Genomic DNA, 21,508 nt, shown 5'->3' with positions numbered 1-21,508 from the left:
ATCCTGAATACACACACTCAACGATTCATGAATAGCTTCTTCCCCTCTATCATCCTATTTCTGAATGGCCCATGAACCGAGCAACATGACTTCAGTATTCCTTTTGTTTTTGTACTAATTAATTATTTTGTAATTTGTCACAAAACAACAAATTTCATTCCATATAAGAAAGGGACAACAAATCTGATTCCGTTTCTGCTAAGAATTTAAGAGATACCCCAGAGTCATGATTAGACCAGACTGGTTAAAAACATGAATGGATCAGATGTATTTTCATAGTATTGGCTTTGTAATCACCATTACAAAGGTGTTACTACTTTTAAATTCCATTATGGGATTGTTAGTTCTGCCTTCTGGATCACTAGCCTGCTTATTCAGTCAACACCTACTCATTTTCTTGTTTTTACTAACTTTTTAAAACAATGGCACCCTAATGCTGCTTCAGATGATTGGTTGAGATATTTAAGAACTCACATTTCATTGATCTAAAACAATTATATTTTGGACATATTGTTTGTATCTGTAATAGTTAAATCAACTGTAACACTTTGGGATGTCCTAAACATAGATTGCATACAGTAGATAATAACTATGTTACATTAGATCACTCATTTTTTTTTTGCTCTTTGAGGTTGGTTAATGTTTAATTACAAACACCATTATAGTTTATTTTGAAGAGAGTTTAGAGGTCATTGTGTAACTTGAGCTCTTTATGATGTGATAACTAATTATGCCAATTATCCAAAGTGAAGAGAATTGAAGTATAAATGTAGTATATTGCTAAAATCCAGATTTAAGCACTCGGATCAATGAAACACTCATCTTAAAATCAGAACTTTGTGAGTTTATATCATAATCCCCTTAGTACTCTACAGCAGGAGAGAAATATGGCTCTGTAATTTTTGGAGGTGTTGCCTTTTGATTAAGACTTAAATGTAGGCAACTTTGAATGGATTTTAGCAATTTTACATCACAAAGTCAAATGCTCAAAGCCCTCAGAAACTATCTGGATTATACAGGTTGAGCACTCCTCATCCAAAAATCCAGAAGTTTAAAATCTCCAAAATCCAAAAATTTTGGAGCACTGACATGATGTCACAAATGGAAAACTCCACAAGGCACTGGGAAGGTTCCCAGGCGATGTGCAAGTCTCTGCGGACCACGGACAATTCTGAGAGATGACCTCACATATGGAATGAACAGAAATTAATGAACAATAGAAAACCACTGCATAAAGTGTAAAATGAAGATCTCAATCCTGTATTGAATGAACGAATTTGTTAGCATCGGAGAGAAGATATGCTGCTTAACAATGTGCTAACCACGAAACAAGCAAAGATCTAGCAGAACGTACTGAGGCTACGTCCACACTAGACCGGGTAAATCCGTAACCAAAGCCTTTTCTCTTCGTTCTGACCTTCCGTCCACACTGAAACGGCGTTTTCCTCCCCCGAAAACGGAGCTTTTCAAAAACGCTCTCCAGAGTGATTTAATCTGAAAACACCTAATGGCTGGTGTCGTGTGTACGGGGTAACCAGCTCTTTTTAAAAACGCTGTCATGACGTGCCGGAACAGATGGTGGCGGCAGCGCGGTATCTCATTGTTTTCTTGAACACAACCTCCAACACCACAACAACAATGGCAGACGGCTTCATGTGTGTCTACGTTAATTTCAACCCTCCACACAACCTAACAATTTCAGAACAGATGGCAATGAGACTGAAGCCAGAAGAGTTAGAAATGTATTCACCAAATACTTTGACTCATCACTCACTGAATACTGAATAAATAAGTATACTCACTTTGCCCTGTTTTCTGTTCTTGCTTGTATGGAGGTGGTTTACCTATTTATGCAAGCACTTCTCTGACAATAGGTGTGTAACAGCCTAATGTAACATTGTATGGAAATACAAGACAACACTGATGCAGACATGTTTTATACATTTAACAAGGTGCTTTATTAATGTATTGCTTGTACAAACATTCAATAGATGCAATTGTCACTACTTCCAAAATGTCATTTTTAAGTAGTAGCTTATGTTTCGCATAGACGTGAAAATGTTAAGGCCAAAAAAAGAAAATTGTAAGTTTCACTTTTACTCAGGTAAAAATAAAATCACTTTTGCCCAGTAACTCGTTTTATTGCACATGTTAAATACAACAAAATAATACAGAAAGACATGGCAAAAGTAAAGGCAAACAAATGAGGTAACAGCAAATTTCACTTTTGCCCAATAACAAGCCTTATTGCTGTTGTCCCTTTCATCGGTGAAGACTATGGCTGAAGGAAATGTTTCCAAGGTGACCCCTCTGTGGGAGTGGGGAAAATGTTGGTGGGGCCACCTGGGGGTCTATGTGTCCATATGTGTAGCTATTGTAGTGGCTATGAGGCTGGTATCGTGGCGTGAAAAGTACGGTGGGGTGGGGGGGAGCCATCATATGCCTCATCATTGCAAATCCCTCTGCAACAGAGTTAGTCAGTTTTTCAATGTTCGTCGTCAGCCGGGTCATACTGTCCGTGAACTCCCTGTTGGTTGCCTCCATACGCTCCACTATTTGTTTTTTTCAGTTTTAGGTCCTCCTGCGCGAGAGCCAACAGCTGTCCGTCGTTTGGCAATTTCCTTTTAAGTTTTTCTAGTCTGTAACTGGACAAACGCGCACCAAGTCTTTCACGGCGAGATTCTACACCAAACATGTCACAGCCATCACCTGTTGCTTGGTCCAAACTGTCGGAGTTGGGCGTACTCGTCGAAGCAGATGAATTCCGTAGATGTGTCCTGAGCATGCCCAGTAGGAGGAGAACCGCCCAAATACCCATTTTAATGCGGACGGAGATATTTTCAACAACGCCTGGTGTGGACGCCTATCATTTTTACGTGAAACCAGCGTTTTTAAAATTATCCGGTCTAGTGTGAATGTAGCCTGAAAATTGTAGGTAATTGTGAATATTCAACAAACTGATAACAGAAGGTAAAGAAAAGGCACGGCAGTACATTTTTAAACATTTGCGGTGATAAGCATCTGCTGAGCACAACGCGGCAGAGAACTTCATTGATGAGTGTGACAAGATCATTGCTGATGAAAATCTACTATGCTAAAAGGCTGCATCAGTACATACGTGTGATGAACAAGTGTAAGATACAGACTGCTCACTGGTAGCACATAAATTCAGAGTCCAGAATGACAGCGATGCCAAACAGCTACTGACTGTCCACCTGGGCAGCTGAGGTGGTGATAGCCTATCTTTCTGATGCTTCAATGTGCACATTATTGTTTCATGCACAAAATTATTAAAAATATTTTACCAAGCCATCTTCAGGATACTGTACAAGTTAGATATGTAATGCAAATGGATTTCGCGTTCAGATTTGGGCCGCATCGCCCCAAACTATCTCATCAGGTAGATGCAAATATTCTAAAATCCGAAAAAATCTGAAACCTAGCCTCAAGCATTTTGGAGAAAGGGTGCTTAATCTGTATTCAGATATGGAAAATGAAGCGCTAGAGTGTTAGTACGAGCCACACAGTGCGTATTGCAAATTGAAACTTTGTACCAGATGCTTAAGCACCACAAAGATCAACAGTTTCAGATCTGGCAGAAAGAACATTTAGCCTCACTGAAATCAGAAGCAACTACTCCAGGTTGCTTATTCTGCTCTAAATATTGAAACATAACTTAAAAAAACAGTATCAGTGATGACCAGAATGACAACTCAAAAGACCAGAATGACAACCCAAGGTTATGCTGGAAAATCTGCCCACTGCACTTGTAGCAGATTAAACCTGACTTCAGTCGAAATGAATGAATTTGGAAAGTAAGTGTTTCAGGTTATTTATGTTTTGTGAATTAATTGATTTAGCTTAAATATATTTAACTATTCTGTTTAAATGTTTTAAAATTTACTTTAAGAAATATTTCTCTAAACATAGCTCATTAATAGCTGTTGATTATTTTTGGATGTTCGTAAAAGTCACAGATACCCATTGTTAAACGAAATCCTTCTGACAGTTCTGGCAGCCCGTTTGTCCAAGGGCGCAGTTTAGCTTCTTAGCGATAGAATTTCTAGGGCTGTGGCCTGCTATTATCAATGGGAAGGGCTACAACAATCAAGAGCCTATTGTTTCAGAAATCAGGTTGCTGTAGGCAAGTGCAAGCAAGGAAATGGGTAGTTTGCCAAATGGAACCAATTGGAAGACGTTGCATTCCATTTGCAAATCAGCATAATAAAATCCATCAACCTACATAGTTGTGGCTGTTCATTCAAGTCAACTCATCAAGAGGAGCTGGGTCCAATGAGCAGATAACCCCACCATTTAAAAATGGTAATAACTACACTTTGAAATGTCTTGATTTCACTTTGAGACCAATGAAAAACAATCCTTATTATATTTGATATAAATGCAATTTGATATAATACAACAATAAATATGATACGACACAGACATATCTACAGACAGCTAGGCAATTAATCTGCAAAAGAAATACAAGTAATTGAACAAGGGTGCAGATAATTAATTCAGCTACTATTTTTAAAGGTTACGCAGTATACTTCTATAGCTACAGTCACAACAGAAGTAGCCAACATCGAGTTGACGTGGTAATTGTAGCTTCTGCTAATGGCAAGATGATGGCAGTTATAATGGCAGGAAAGTACAATTACAGCAGGGTGCACACAGAGAAAATTTCAACTTTAATCTGAACGCAGGAATTTGTAATACAAAATTGCAGTGAAGCTACTGCGCACATGGATGTAATTTTCTTTCTTTTCTTTTTAAATCTTTTTATTGAATAAGTATACAAAAGGTAAGCCATATAGGCACTAATACACTGTTAGAATATAATAAAATTACAGGAGATATTAAAACAGAAAAGAAATGATACAAACAATGTAATTTAAACATAAAATAATAAGGTAACATAATAGTATACTAATTTATATATATATATATATATATATACACATCAATAGAAAAAGGAAAAAAAACCCCAAAAAAAACCCACCGTGCAACTAAACTAAAAGCAAAGCAAAGCAATGGGCTAACTTGGAAACAAGTAGAGTTAAAAGACTTAAAATCACGTCCTCAAACCCGACCTCCATTAAAAACAGTAGAAAAAAACAAGAAGGGAATATAAATATGGAGGAAAAAGGGGAAGAAAAAAAATTACATTAAATGAAAATATTGAATAAAAGATCTCCAGGTCTGTTCAAATTTAAGTGAGGAATCATAAAGATTGCTTCTAATTTTCTCCAAATTCAAGCATAATATCGTCTGAGAAAACCAAAAAAAGGTAGATGGAGCATTAAGCTCTTTCCAATGTTGTAAGATACATCTTTTCGCTATTAAAGTAAGAAATGCAATCATTCTACGGGCTGAAGGAGAAAGATTACTGGAAATTTTAGGTAATCCAAAGATAGCAGTAATAGGGTGAGGAGAGATATCTATATTCAATACCTTTGAGATAATATTAAAAATGTCTCTCCAAAAAGTTTCCAGAGTAGGACAAGACCAAAACATATGAGTTAAAGAGGCTATCTGCCCCGGACATCTATCACAAAAAGGATTAATATGAGAATAAAAACGAGCTAATTTATCTTTGGACATATGTGCTCTAAGAACAACTTTAAATTGAATTAGGGAATGTTTAGCACAGATAGAGGAAGTATTGACTAATTGTAAAATCTGCCCCCAGTCATCCACAGAAACGATAGAGCCCAATTCCTGTTCCCAATCTACCCTAATCTTATGAAATGGAGCTTTCCTAAGTTTCATAATAATATTATAAATCATAGCTGATGCACCTTTCTGACATGGATTAAGGTTAATTATAGTATCTAAGATATATGTAGGAGGAAGCATTGGAAAGGAAGAAAGTATAGTACTTAGGAAATTTCTAACTTGTAGATATCTAAAAAAATGTATTCTTGATAAATTATATTTATTAGATAATTGTTCAAAAGACATAAGGGAACCATCTAAAAATAAATCCAAAAACCGTGAAATACCTTTAGTCTTCCAAATTTGAAAAGCACGATCCGTGAAAGAGGGAGGAAAAAATGTTACCTAAAATAGGAATCACTAGCCCAAATTGGTTAAGATCAAAAAATTTTCTGAATTGAAACCAAATACGTAAGGTATATTTAACTATCCAGTTAGAGACCTGTTTGAGGCGTTTCAAATCAAAAGGAAGAGAGGAACCTAAAATAGAGCCAAGTGTATAGCCCCGAGCAGATTGTAATTCCAATACTACCCATTTAGGAATGGATAGTATATCCTGGTCAAGTAACCAAAATTTCATATGTCAAATATTAATTGCCCAATAATAGAATATAAAGTTAGGTAATGCTAAACCTCCATCTCTCTTAGCTTTCTGTAAATGTATTTTACCCAATCTCGGGTTTTTATTTTGCCAAATAAATGAAGAAAGTTTTGAGTCAACTTTATCAAAAAAAGATTTTGGAACAAAAATCGGTAATGCCTGAAATATATATAAAAATTTTGGCAGAAAAAACATCTTAACTGCATTAATATGACCAATCAAAGTTAAATATAATGGAAACCATTTAGATGAAAGTTGAGTAATATGGTCAATTAAGGGTAAAAAATTAATCTTAAATAAATCTTTGTGTTTACAAGTAATTTTAATCCCAAGATATGAAAAATAATTATTAATCAATTTAAACGGAAAGTTGTGATATAAGGGAAGTTGTTTATTAATCGGGAAAAGTTCACTCTTACTAAGATTTAATTTATAACCTGAAAAAAGACTAAATTGTGCTAATAAATCTAAAACAGCAGGGATGGATTTTTGAGGATTAGAAATATATAAAAGTAAGTCATCAGCATAGAGTGATATTTTATGGGACTTTAAGCCCTGATTTATCCCAGTAATATTTGGAGATTCTCGAATGGCAATTGCAAGAGGTTCTAATGCAATATCAAATAATAAAGGACTAAGAGGACAGCCTTGTCGAGTACCTCGAAAAAGAGGGAAAAAAGGTGAGCTTAAAGAGTTAGTACGGACCGAGGCTACAGGAGAATGATATAACAGTTTAATCCAGGATATAAATTTCGAGCTAAAGTTAAACATTTCAAGCACCTTAAATAAGTAAGGCCATTCTACTCTATCAAAAGCTTTCTCAGCATCTAAAGAGATAACACACTCAGGAACATTTTGTGAGGGGGTATAAACAATATTTAACAGTGTACGTATGTTATAGAAAGAGTAACAACCTTTAATAAAACCCATTTGGTCTTCCGAAATAATAAAAGGAAGTACTTTTTCTAATCTGTTTGCTAATAATTTAGAAAAAATTTTAGAATCAACATTTAATAAAGATATTGGTCTATAAGATGCACATTGAGCAGGATCTTTATCCTTCTTTAATATTAGAGAGATTGACCCTCTATTGAAAGATTCGGGAAGTTTACCCAGTTTTAATGAAGCCTCGAAAACCCTACAGAACCACGGGATTAATGAAGATGCAAAGCATTTATAAAATTCTGCGGTAAACCCATCAGGGCCAGGAGCTTTCCCCAGGTTCATAGAAGAAATAACGTTCTTAATCTCATCAGTGGTAATGGGAGTATCTAGCATAGAAGACATATCCCGTGAAATCTCAGGGAATTCTAGGTTATCGAAAAAATCATTCATATATTTAGAGTCTCGAGAGGACTCTGATTGATATAAGGAAGAATAAAAATCAAAAAAAGTTTGATTAATCCCCGCATGATCAAGTATCAGTCGATCATTTTGATTATAAATCTGATTAATTTGAGACTTAGTATAATTAGATTTCAATTGGTTAGCCAACAGTTTGCCAATTTTATCACTGTGTACATAAAATTCACTTCTTGTTTTCTTTAATTGGTTTACAATCGAGGACGAAAGTAATAAACTGTGTTCTATTTGAAGTTCACTTCTTTGTTTATATAACTCCTCAGAGGGAGCTATAACATATTTCTTATCAATTTCCTTAATCTTGTCCACAATTACCAACTCCTCCTGCTTCAGCTTCTTCCTCAAAGCAGCAGAATACGAGATAATCTGAGCACGAATATAAGCTTTAAAAGTATCCCAAAGAATGTTCACAGAAATATCCTCTGTATAGTTGATTGTAAAAAAAAGATCAATCTGTTCATTCATAAAGTTAACAAAATCCGAGTCCTGAAGCAACAGCGAATTAAAACGCCATTGTCTATTATTTTGTGTATTGGCCTGAATTTTAATAGAAAGCTTAAGTGGAGCATGATCCGAAATGGTTATAGAGTCATAATCACATTTAATCACTGAAGAAATAAGACGAGAGTCAATAAAGAAATAATCAATTCTTGAATAAGAATGGTGAACATGTGAAAAAAAAGAAAAATCTTTTTCCTGAGGATGCAAAAAACGCCAATTATCCGTCAACCCAGAATCAGAGAGGAATGAATTAATCAAAGTTGCAGATTTATTAGGTAAGGTCCGTAGAGGAGCCGAACGGTCCAAAGCTGGAGATAAACAGGTATTAAGATCTCCACCCCAGATCAATGAAAACTCATTCAAATTTGGGAACTGATTGAATAATGATTTATAAAATTCCGGACAGTCCATATTGGGAGCATAAACATTAACCAAAACTACCTTTTTATTAAATAGTAAACCACTAACAAGTAGAAATCTACCATTCGGATCAGAGATAATATCATGTTGTATAAAAGTAACTGAGGAGTCTATAAAAATAGAGACGCCTCGAATCTTAGCGTTAGAGCTCGAATGAAACTGTTTTTCCTTCCAGAATTTAAAAAAACGTAGTCTGTCCCCCCTCCACACATGGGTCTCTTGTAAAAATAGAATTTGTGCTTTAAGTCTCCGGAACACTTTAAAAACTTTTTTCCTTTTAATAGGATGGTTAAGACCATTAGTATTCCAGGAGACAAAATTAATAATAGACTCCATAAACCCTAAAGTCAACCCACAAAAGGGAGGATTGACGATAGGCTCGGCCCACGAACCCGGAAAGGCAAAAGATACTGGGAAGGAGAACGCAACCAATACTTCAATAGTGTAAATAGCCCAAGAAGAAAAAAACTAAAATGTGAAGCCTCTCCCACCACCACCCCCACCCCATGACCCCAAGGCTAAATCTAAAACAGACCAGCCGGAAAGAAGCAAGCACTAAAACTACCCCCATGACTTCCGATAGACGCTCACTAAAAAAAAGTGTAAATATAAAAAAGATCAGCAAATTATAAAACAGTAAAAGAATAAAAAAAGTAAATCAATTAAAACAAACACTTAATATAACAGAGAAAAAGCCAGAAAATATAAAAAAACCGCAACAAACCCCAGACCCTATGAATAAACAAAAAAAAGAAATGAAATTATTAACATAAACTAGTTATAAAAGCCTACAAAAAAAGTAGATTTAAAAACTACAAAATTTAAGGCCTCAAAGGAAATACGTAGAATGATGTTGAGGAAATAACCACCCAAAATCCCCTGGGAAAAAGAAAGGAATGACGCAGATAGAAAGAAAGTTTAGCAGCCATATTAATTAATCAAAAATAAACTTTTCTGCCCATATAAGGCAAAAAAAAATTAAGGCCGACAGATTCACAACCTCCAATCAAACGGAGATAGTTAAAAATTACGATTAAGATGTTGAAGGTGAAAATTGATCCAGATAACTCTGGGCATCCGATGGAGATTCAAAAAAACGGAGGCTCCATCCAACGTACGGATCCTTAGACGTGCTGGGTAAAGCAGCGCTGGTTTTAAATCCATCTTGTAGAGTTCCGACATCACAGATCTGTAACGAACCCGTTGATCCCGAATTGGTTTACTGAAATCCTCCACGAATCGGAAATTAAGATCCGAAAAATCAATGTAACCTTTAGATCGAACGAATCGAAACAGTTTCTCCTTGTCTTGAAAGTAATGAAAACGTAAGATGACATGTCAAGGTTTATCTGACTTAGACGAGTATGATGGAACTCTGTGAGCCCGATCCAATAACGGTGGTTGGTCAGGAAATACAGTAGGAAATGCATCTTTTAAAAGTTGAGAAAAAAACTTCATAGGGTTGTCAGATTCCACAGCTTCACGAACACCAATCATCCGAAGATTCTGCCGTCGCATTCCGGATTCTAAGTCAGAGTTTTTAAAGGTCAGAAAGTCAAGTTTTTTCTTCATTATAGTAATTGTTTCTTCAATTTTCCCCATCTTGAGTTCATTTTGTTGCATGGATTTTTGAAGATTAGATATAGCCGACTGATGTTCCGTAATAGATAATTGTATTTTATCGATTGAATCGGCAATTTTCTGGAAATTAATTGAAATTTCCGAACGAATCAGTTCCGTAATAGAGGTTGAGATTTCCCTTTGAATTAGATCCGATATAGCTTTCAAAGTCACCGGTGGTTCAGTCGGAGGAAGATCGGTACCTTTCGGTCTAACCGGAGGTTTGCCGTCTTTCCCATTCTTAGACATAGCAGACCTTAAAAACATCCAATTATCGAAGAGCCCAATTTGTTTCAAAGTATTGTAAAAGTCGATGCCTTAATGGTTAGTTAAAATATAGCTGATCATAAGAAAAAAAACTTAGAGGTAATGGAGCGAGTCAAGAACACGACTTCACTCCATGAGTTCTACCAGAAGTCCCCCAGATGTAATTTTGTTGACGTGATTACTCCTATAGTTTTGCAGGATAATTTATTGTGCTATTGATATGCAGTGAACATATTGGTTAAAATCGTTTATTAAATTGGATTCTGAGAACGTTACTGGTGCTTTGGAGAAGGAAACAAAATCTGTTTTTTTCAGCCATGTCTTTTTTTCTTTCCTGACTATTTGAGTACTTTAAAGCTGAACATATGCAAGAAATTAATATATAGCTAATATATTAATGTTATTAATTATAAAATTTATATATATTAATTATAAGTACATGTCTAATGCTTCAGTTGGAGGCACATGCTTGGCAAATATGGGATGTACCAACAGTTATTTGAATCCTGGATATTGGCAGAATTTGGGGGTGAGCACTCAACTGTTTACAGTAACCCAGAGATGTTGCAGCATATGGAAGAGACATTAATTGGAAAGGTTAGTATTTATGAATTATTGAGATTTCAATATGAAAACATAGCATCAATTTAAGTTTCATGATAACTTGTGACTCGAAATATGCATCATCTATATCATAAACAAGCATCACCTTTTCAAAAGATGACATAGAGATGCAACATTTCCTTAGCAATGGTGGAAAGTCATGCCTGAATCAAAATGATATAAAGGTTTTTAAATGATACCAACCAGAAAAAATAGGGTGACTATACTCAGGTCAAAGCTGACATCCTGAATTGCAGACCGCAAAACTTCTGTTTGCATGGATGGAACTGTCAAAAGCCAAGCCGAAACATACATGATGGGAGCAGACACTAATGTATTTATCACCATCCCTGGAGTCACCTACAAAGATAAATTGCATTTATTTTTAGAATATTAAAATCAAAGCAGAATACTGCATGCTATTTCACTGTCACAGTTAGATAAGTAGGAGTTTCTTCACTGCATGTTTATTCTCATACACAAAGATGGTACTTCCATTTAAAAATATTTAAGAAATTTCTTCTAGCAAGTCTAGAAGTGAAACCAAAAGGAATATCATTTTAAATGATGTAACTTATCTGTAGGAACAAGCATTAAAAATGATCACTATGAACCCAAGGCTGGCCATCAGAGAATCCTTCAGAAAGAAGACTCTGTATAAAAGATAGCATAACATATTCCAGAGGAAACCTGCTCCACACATTTGACTGAATTTTTCAGAGGTAACCAAGTTTCTATTAAGGATAGTGTGATTAATATAACTGGCATGGACTCAGTAAAGCCTTTGACAAAGCATTCAGTGGGAGACTGGTCCATGAGATCCAGGGCAATCGAGCAAAATGGGTCAGAAACGGGCCTGTTGACAGAATTCAGAGGATAATAATGGTTGAGTATTGTTTTTTGTGATGGGAACTGAGTCCTTAAAAATATGAGGTATGCATATTGAGAAGAACAAACTGGGTAGGGTATACACAGTGAATGGTAGGACACCAGGAACTATGGAGGAACAAAGGAAAGGCACAGGGAGATAAGGCAATCAAGATGCCTATATTCATTAGCCAGGACACAGAATTCAAAGGTAAAACTTTCATATGCACAATTATATCATACATTAGGTAGATCATAGCTGGAAGACTGTTAGGTGCTCTTGTAGTGTATTTACCATTTCAGTAATATTTGGGTAATATTGCATTCTTTCTTTACATAATTCATTACGGGTTATATGTAAGAAGTATGTGACTGGCATATGTCATTATGCCACCATGCCATATATAAGTACCTCACTAAGTTTTAAAACAAACCCAAGCCAACTACCTACCTGTTGAAGCACAGCAAGTGGATTGTTTTCCTGCTAGGAGTGGCAGAGACGTTCAAGTTCAAGAAAAAAAAAACAGAAAACAGACAAAATTCACGGGTTCATTAACAGTGAATGCTGGATGAAAATAATAAACTTTAAAAAAGCAGAAATGGCTGGCTATATGGGAGCAAATGAAATAGCCAATTAAAAATGAGTGCCAGTTTGCTGAGTACAATTGGTGGAAAAGCATATAGTTTGCTTAGATGTTTGACTGCTCCAACCAAACCAGATGAAATGAGCTTTGCTGATATTGAGAACATACTGCAGGAACATTTAGAACCAAAACCATTGTTGAAAGGAAGGGGAGTGAGTCCATTTCAGCATACATGGCTGAATTGAAGAAATTGTCTGAGCATTCCCAGTTCAGTGATGGGCTTAATGATGCACTGAGAGATTGTTTAGCTTGTGGAATCTTACAAGAAAGCATTCAAAAATGGCTCCTAACCGAAGCACATCCCACACTTGAAAGAGCAGTTGAAACTGTTGTATCAATGGAAACAGCAGCTAGAGACACAACTGAGTTGCAGTCAGGAATAAAAGTGACGTGCACAAAAACTGCAATGTCTGAACAGAAACCTGCCTGGCCAAAGAAATCGTGTCACCGTTGTGGCAGGGGCTCACGTACACCAGACCAATGGAGGTTTAAAAGAGAAACTTGCAGAAAATTCAACAAAGTAGGACACATACAAAGAGCATGTCGGGCAGACAAGAATAAATGGACTGCACGAGGAAGAGACGAAGATAAAAAGTCAAGTTGCAGTTTCAGGAAGAGCAGTGATCTGCATGCTGTTGATAAAAAATCTGATAATGATGAGAGTGACACTGTACTGGGTAACCTTGAGATTTACAATGTGGAAACTAACAATAGGCAACAGAAGTGAACCGCAAATTAATTAAATTAGATTTAACACTGGCTTAGCTGTTTCGGTCATTCCACAAAATGAGATTGAACAGCATTTCAAAGATACTGAACTGAAGCCTGCAGGTATCCAACTCAGAACAAATAATGGAGAAAATAGAACTCCTGTGGGAATGACATTTGTAACAGTGAAATACAACAATCATCTGATATGTTCTCTGACTGCAGGACCAAATTCATATCCAGCCTCTGGGCTACGATGGCCCAGAACCTTGTGTTGGGCTACATCACACCATGGTGTATCACCATTGGGTTTGTACATGGCAAAAACAGGAGGGCCAGCATTGGCTGAAACAGCTACGACTTTATTGTAGATCGATCCACCATTTGCATGCCACATCAGCTGCAAAAGAGTTAACTGAAAACAAATTAACAAAGGTTCGAGATGATAACACAGCAGTGTTCAAGGATGGCATTGGAAAATACAAACATATTGTAGGTTTTCTCTAACAAAAACAGTGGAGGTGTTTTATGTTTAAGCAAGGACATAACCACCCACTTAGTGTACTCCAAACTCTGAACACAAAGTGCAGTAAAAAATTTACATAATTGCATCACCACCCCAGACCAGGCTCTTCAACTGAAATCCCAACTCGGTGTCAGTGATTGTGAATCATGTACACTTCCAACAACTACGTTACCCTACACAGTCCCCGCACCCCCTCTCCCCACCCAGAATTCATTAAAATTGGCATTGTGACCCTGTCCGGAGCTCGGACGAGCCGCCTGGCTGGAGTCCTGTGTTCCATGGGTGGAGGAACTGCAGGTGCCTCTGGCTTGACACATTCATTGTCATGCTGCGATGCCAGAGGCACGGTAGTGGAATCCTCTGAATCTCTGTGGGCAGGTTTAAGGCAATCTACTGAAATATATTCAGGTTTCCCCCCCTTTTCTATGATAAAAGTCTTTTTTCCCCATTCCAAAACAAAGTCTGAAGCATCAGTAGAGCTATGGCTGCGTTGGGGAGTGTGCACTAGGAGGGTCACTTCGGAAAGAACCTCTGTGGTATCATCAAATGCCCTGGTCGTGTCTGCTGACCAGACAAGCATGCGATTAGGGGCATTATCTTTAAGCAGATTTACAGGGGTAGCACAAGTTCAGCAGCTCACGGAATGAAGCAGTGACAGAAATTCACCATGCCTTAAAAACTCTTGCAGCTATTTAGTACTGCGGGGTGGTGGGAAATCCAAAATAGCGGCTACTTTTGATGGGAGGGGTTTCACACCTTCTGTGGGGATAAGATGGCCAAGAAGGTCAATGGTTGACAACCCAAACTGACACTTAGCAAGGTTAATAATCAACCCATGTTGGCTTAAGTGCTCAAAAGGTGAGCGGAGCTGAGATACGTGTTCAGATTTGGATGCACTGGCGACAAGTATGTCAACCAGGTAAACAAAAAAAATCTAAGTCTTTTAATACAGAGCCCATCAGCCGTTGAAAAGTCTCTGCTGCATTTTTTAGCCCAAGCAGCATGCGCAGAAACTCAGAGAGATCAAACGGGAACTCAGAGAGATCAAACGGGGTTATCACAGCTGTTTTGGGAATGTCTCCCGAGCACACAGTTACCTGGAAAAAATTAACTTTCTGGCTAAACGTGCCAAAAGGACTTGGACGTCTGTGACCAGGTAACGATAGGGGATGTTGGCCTCGAAAAGATGTTGGTAATCACCACATGGGTGACAACCACCATCAGATTTATGGAGGGCTGAAACGCAGCGGCTATTTGACCGGCATACAATGCCAAGTCATTCCACGTTGGCCAACTCAGCCTTTGTAGTTGTCAGCTTCTCTGGGTCCAGTTTACACTCTCAGGCACGCACTGGCAGGCCTGCTGTAGAAATGTGGTGCTCAACCCCTTGTCTTGTGACTGTAGTGGAAAACGTGGGCTTGGTGAGGTTTGGGAATTTGCCCAGCAGCTGAGTAAGTTCACATGCGGTGGTGCATGCATTTGACAGAGTCATTGTGGGGAACTTACTGGAGAAGCAGGGTAACAACCTAAAGCCCTTGACATCCACAACCCAGCAGTTCTTAAGATCGACTAACAGTTCTTGAGCACACTGAGTAGAGGCCTAGCCACTTTAGCCAGGATGAAATCCCATGTGTAACATCACCACCGAAGCAGAGCATCATCTGTCGTGTCCTTCTCATCAATAGGCGTTGCTGACAGCACCCTCACTTGAGTACCTATGTCACACAGGAAGCATCACCCTGAAAGGGTGTCCATAATGAACAGCAGACGACCCAGTGTCCACAGACCTCCGATGTCCCGATACGTTGTCACTGTCGAAGCTGCAAGGCATTCGTACAAAGTGAGTGTGGTAAAAACACAGGCCTGGCATCATCTGTTTTGCAGCCGTGCAGGTCCTTGCTGGCCTGGGTTATTGAGGTTGAGAAAGGAGGAGGAATTATGCACCACTGCCTAGCTGAGTTTAGACTATCAGCCATTTTAGCAAGCTCCCAACAGTGCTCAGCAAGGGCTAAGTGAACTTGATCAGGCGTTTGCTGCATTAAGAGTTCTTGAAACATAAAATAAGGATGGTGATTTCCCAGGACAGACAGCATGTGGTCCAGTAGCTCTGGCCAGGCATGGACAGCAACTGTTTGATACGCTCAGACTTTGAAAGTCCGGAAGTCTGTAAAAGATGAGTTTTCAGCGATCAGTATTTATCATGTTCAGGCGGGTATTCTAGTAGACTCACCACTCTCGCAGCCGTGGAGTTGTTGAGTGACACTTCCAGAAAGAAATATTCGGTGTTGTCAGCAGTGATTTCTCGCAGCACAAACTAGGCCTTGGCTTGTATGAACCAAGCAATGGCATTGTGCTCCAAAAACTCCAGCAGTTTCAAAGTGACCGTGTTGGCCAACTTGTTCAATAACTCTGGAATCATCCTAGAGCATTGGGGTCACTAATGTAGGCTTTTGCTAATAAAATATTCCAAACACTGAACACAAAGAGCTGTAAAAAATTTATGAAGTTACATCACTTCAGCAAACCAGCTTCTTACAGTGAAACCCTAACTCAATGTCAGTGGTTGTGAATTACGTACATTTCCACCAATTAACTGCGAGCTGAAGTGTTGGAGGAGCTACATGCCAGTCATCCAGGCATGGTCAAAATGAAAGCATTGGCTGAAAGATTTGCCTCGTGCCCTAGGATAGATCAGCAGATCGAGCAGCTTGCCAAGCACTGCTTGGGATGCCAACACATCCAGAAGATGCCAAGAGCAGTGCCTCTCCATCTCCGGGAATGGTCTGCATTACCCTGGCGGAGAATTCATGTGCATTGTGCCAGACCATTCATGGGCGCAAATTTCTTGGTAGTAGGGGATGCAGCTTTAAAGGGGCAGAATTGTTCTCCACTATAGTCTCGCTCACTGTTGATGTGTTGAGAAGTCTCTTCTCAAGGACTGCTGTTCCAGAACACTTAGTCAGTGACAATGGACCACAGTTCATTGCAGAACGGTTACAGTCATTCCTGAAAATGAATGGAATAAGACATCTTACACCTGCACCGTACCACCCAGCTACAAATGGCTGTGGAAAGGTTTGTCCAGAGTCTAAAAACATGCTGCAGAACACACTGCACTGAACCAGAAGCTCAGCAATTCCGCCCTTGCACATTGTGAGTGTGCAGCACAAACAGCTGAGGCAAATTAACCGCTCCTCAAACAAGGAGGTTCAATGTTTCACTCCTGGACAAGCAGTCCCGGCGAGGGACTACAGAGGTGATCAACAGTGGGTACGTGGAAAGATTAAGGACAGAACTGGACCGCTCTCCTCCGGATGGAGATTGCATCTGATGTCATCTGAAGACAACACATCGATCAGACAAGAAGAGCAGCGTCAATAGAGGTCAATAGAGAGGTGTCCACGGCTATCAAAACCACTTCCTGCAGTCTCAGACTCAACTCCTACAACCAGCACGGAGGAGGCCCCAGAACCTGAGACTGTATTAAGTCTCATCTGCCAAGAAGAGAGGCCCACCGTCAAGGAAAATGTTATCGCATAAGAGAAAGTAATCCTCCACTGTGTGTGTGTGTGTGTGTGTGTGTGTGTGTGTGTGTGTGTGTGTGTGTGTGCGCATATATTTACATACACTGTGCATTAAAATGACTAGATAGCAGTATGCTACATATGTATGTGAGTTGAGATGCATTCTATATTGAGTTGGAGTTCATAGCTAAGCAGGAAAGAGTGTAGTGTATTTAATATTTCAGTAATATTGTAAATATATTGTTTGATTAACCATTATTTAATTACATAATTCACTATGGGCTATATGTAAGAAGTACACGAATAGCATACATTATTACACCACCACGTCATCTGTGGGTGCCTCACTAAAGTGAAACTAAGCGTACACGAGTTATCCTCGGCTCCCATGTTTTCCTTTCAATTAGTTTTACGTTTTGGAGTTACAAGACAGAACAGCTCTAGTCTCCATACTATCGGAAAGATTTAATTGCCTAGGAGAGGGTCCCAAGAAATTCACAATGATGTTGACAGGGAAGGAGCATTTTAACTACAAGGAGAGACCAGATAGGCTAGTTTCGATTTTCTTGAGTTAATAAAATAAAGGAAAACCTGACAGAAGTATACAAAATTATGAGGGTCATAGATCGGGTAGTCAGTGAGAACATATTGCACTTAGCAAAGGTATCATCTATAACCAGAGGGCATGGTCTTAGGTAAGGGCTTGGAGATTTGAGTAAGATATTTTCTCTCTGCTCAGAAGGTAGTTGCAATCTGAAAGGCACTGCCTGAGAGAATGTCGGAGACAAATACTCTTGCAGCACTTAAGGTGGTGGCATAGAAGGTTGCAGTTTGACTGATGGAAAATAGGAAAAGTATAGATATAGACATAGTGGGATGAAGGCCCTGCCTCTATGCCACAATCCACTTACAAATTGTTCTGTATCGTCATATTAGCAAACCAGGGAGTGCACAGCTCAAACAAAGCTAGGACATACGGTTTTTCTGCTCACTGCTGTCGCAGGGTGGCCGAATGACTAATGGAAAAAAAGAGTTGTCTTGCCCAAATTAGCTTTATATTAAAGAATGCAGCTTACATTAATTCGCTTATCCAGCTGAACGAGCATTTCAAGTCAGGAAGCAGATGATATATTTACATTGAGGAGAAGAATGTAAGTTAACTGTTACTGGAGAGATACTGAACTTGGTTAGCAAAATAGTTATACAGTGGATTCCAGTAATTGGGGCGCAATGGGACCAATATTTTTTGATGCAATTAAGTGGCTGTCCCAATTAGCCGAAGTTTCATGGAAATAGTTTAAAAAGGTATTAAAACAAAGTACCGTTCAAATACAGGACTAATTGGAACACTACCAATACGACTACAGTACTATAAAACTGTGTATTATAGTTATCAACGGAGGAATTTTTCTGGTATAGGCTGATGTGTATGGAGTGTCCAGAGTGGGGTAGCAGCTCTGGTGAAGGGACTTGTTGTGTCCATTCTGGGGCAGCTGACTCACCTTTGGTCCCCACCAGACACTCAGCTCTCACCCGTGGCTCCGAGCACAAAGGGAATCCCAGCTATTGCGACAGCCGCCACACCAGGTGAGGGTAGCCGGCAGACCTCATACCCAGGCAAAGCAGGGACATTCGCATCCTCACATGTGAGGTTAGCTCCTGCTGACTGGGCAGATGGATCCAACGGCCAAGAAGGCGGTTCTGCAAAACTACTTGGAGTGCGATGAGCACAACAAGGCACAGAAGAGGTCATGGTCATCCACCGCAACCAAGGAAGACCCTAGTTTGTGATGACTACACGTGCCACTGAACCCAGACTTCCGAGGTCAAGAGAGTGAAACTATCCCAGTGCACTAGCTTTTCCACTATATAACTCCCATGCACAGATACGATTGGCAACCAACACACTTCTGTGTTCTTTTAAACGATACAATTAGCACAGACACCTAGTGCAGATAATAGACTGACTTCATACAATGCTTTCCATAATTGCATCCTCCAAATCTTCATTTTCATTATAGTATTCAAAATGATTGTCGATACCTGCAAATTCTTCGGAGTTCTGAACTTGTTGAAGCAGTGAAATTGTTTCATTTTCACACCCGGCCACTCCAAGCCTGAATGCTTGAAACCACAGCGAGCAAACCAATTCTGAATTGTCTTACTGCTCACTTCTCGCCATCAGTGACCAAAATCACTGATTTTTGAACACAAACACATGCAAATTACGTTAATTAAAAACTCTTTACTCTAAGAACGGTGTAGTTTCTAACGTCCACACAAGTTCACATGATTGATGCTAGTTAGAAACTGTTTGGCAACAGTCTCCTGTCCCAGTTAAATGGCATAGTGTCTCAAATAAACAAAGGGAATGGCAGCTATTTTCACATTTAGTTTTTGTTCTTTGAGGACAAAGAGTGGCCGCCCCAATTAAACAATGGACCAATTAACTGGAACCCACTGCATTTTATTTCCTATTAATGATTAGCTCCAATGTGGCTCTTAATACTTCAACAAAAAGTAATCATATTACCATCCTGGTCATTTGGTTCAACAGTTCTGGGAATTCATGGAATAAAGGCCTATCGGATTCACACATACTGAAGGGATCTCAACACCGTGATAAATCTTTAATTTACCCAGCACTTCCTTCCTCTACAATTTCAGAGCATTGTAGTTTTGCCCTGCAATCCACTAGTCAATGTTTTTCACTCAGCTTTGGCTCATTAGTTGGCAGGTTTCTGTACACAATGTCTTCTCTTATTTATTATTATTTTATACTTTCACCGATTGCACTGAACAACTGCTGCTAAGTTAACAAATTTCCCGGCACATGCTAGACCTGATTCTGATTCTGGTCTCTCACTTTGATTGCTCATTTTGAAGAAATGGGACCTCAGCTTTGTCAGAAACAGATGCAGAAAGGGAAGACAACACTCAAGAGAAAAAACAACAATTCAAACTGAATGCGTTCCACTTCCATCACAGATTTTTTTTAAACTATAAGAATTGCAAGGACTGTAAGATTTTAAACTGTAAGAACTGTAACAAAGCATTTCCCAATCTATGGAGACCTGCAATTCGAATCATTCCTTACAATGACACAAGACATAGGAGTAATCGTCCTAAGCTGCAGAAGATATTAATTCACTTTTATTGGATAACATGTTTGAACCTGGTGCAAAGGTCAATTTTGAAATTAACTTAAATCAAAATGAAACCTAATATAATTTGGATAAGCAACACACATCAAAGTTGCTGGTGAACGCAGCAGGCCAGGCAGCATCTCCAGGAAGAGGTACAGTCGACGTTTCAGGCCGAGACCCTTCGTCAGGACTAACTGAAGGAAGAGCTAGTAAGAGATTTGAAAGTGGGAGGGGGAGGGGGAGATCCAAAATGATAGGAGAAGACAGGAGAGGGAAGGATGGAGCTAAGAGCTGGACAGGTGATTGGCAACCGGGATATGAGAGGATCATGGGACAGGAGGCCCAGGGAGAGAGACGGGGGAGGGGGGGGACCCAGAGGATGGGCAAGGGGTATAGTCAGCGGGACAGAGGGAGAAAAAGGGGAGTGAGAGAAAGAAAGTGTGTATAAAAATAAATAACGGTTGGGGTACGAGGGGAGGTGGGGCATTAGCGGAAGTTAGAGAAGTCAATGTTCATGCCATCAGGTTGGAGGTTACCCAGACAGAATATAAGGTGTTGTTCCTCCAACCTGAGGCAGAATGCTCTGTCCTCAGTAAGGGCCCCACCTTTGTCCCCCTTCGCCCACAGCTCAGTGAGTTCCGTGTTCACCATGATGCAGAACTCTTCTTCCGCCGTCTCCGTCTCTGAGCTTACTTCTTCGGCAAGGACTCTTCCACCCCACCGATGACCCCTTCTCCCGTCTTCAACCCTCCTCTTCTTCATGGACACCCTGCTCTGGATCTCTTTATTGCTAACTGCTGACGGGACATCAACCATCTCGACTTCACCGCACCTTGTTCCCATTCCAACCTCACTCCTTCCGAACGCTGTGCTCTCCACTCCCTCCGCACTAATCCTAACCTTATTATTAAACCCGCCGATAAGGGGGGTGCTGTTGTAGTCTGGCGTACTCACCCCTACCTTGCCAAGGCACAGCAACAACTCGCAGATACCTCCTCTTA

General features: G+C 39.3%; 1 protein-coding gene across 4 annotated transcripts in view; it reads right to left on the bottom strand.

Annotated features, from left to right (window-relative positions):
• Nucleotides 1-21,508, bottom strand: part of LOC134348574 (lysosomal cholesterol signaling protein-like) — a 112,618-nt gene that overhangs the window by 46,493 nt on the left and 44,617 nt on the right. For all 4 annotated transcript variants that reach the window (XM_063052146.1, XM_063052147.1, XM_063052149.1 and 1 more), the window contains exon 5: nucleotides 11,297-11,452. In XM_063052146.1, the coding sequence (XP_062908216.1) occupies nucleotides 11,297-11,452 (156 nt within the window). The remainder of the gene's footprint in view (nucleotides 1-11,296; nucleotides 11,453-21,508) is intronic.

The sequence above is a fragment of the Mobula hypostoma genome, chromosome 6, assembly GCF_963921235.1.
Source record: "Mobula hypostoma chromosome 6, sMobHyp1.1, whole genome shotgun sequence".
NCBI lineage: Eukaryota > Metazoa > Chordata > Chondrichthyes > Myliobatiformes > Myliobatidae > Mobula > Mobula hypostoma.
The sequence above is the reverse complement of the archived record's forward strand: the minus strand, read 5'-3'. Positions and strand labels throughout refer to the sequence as shown.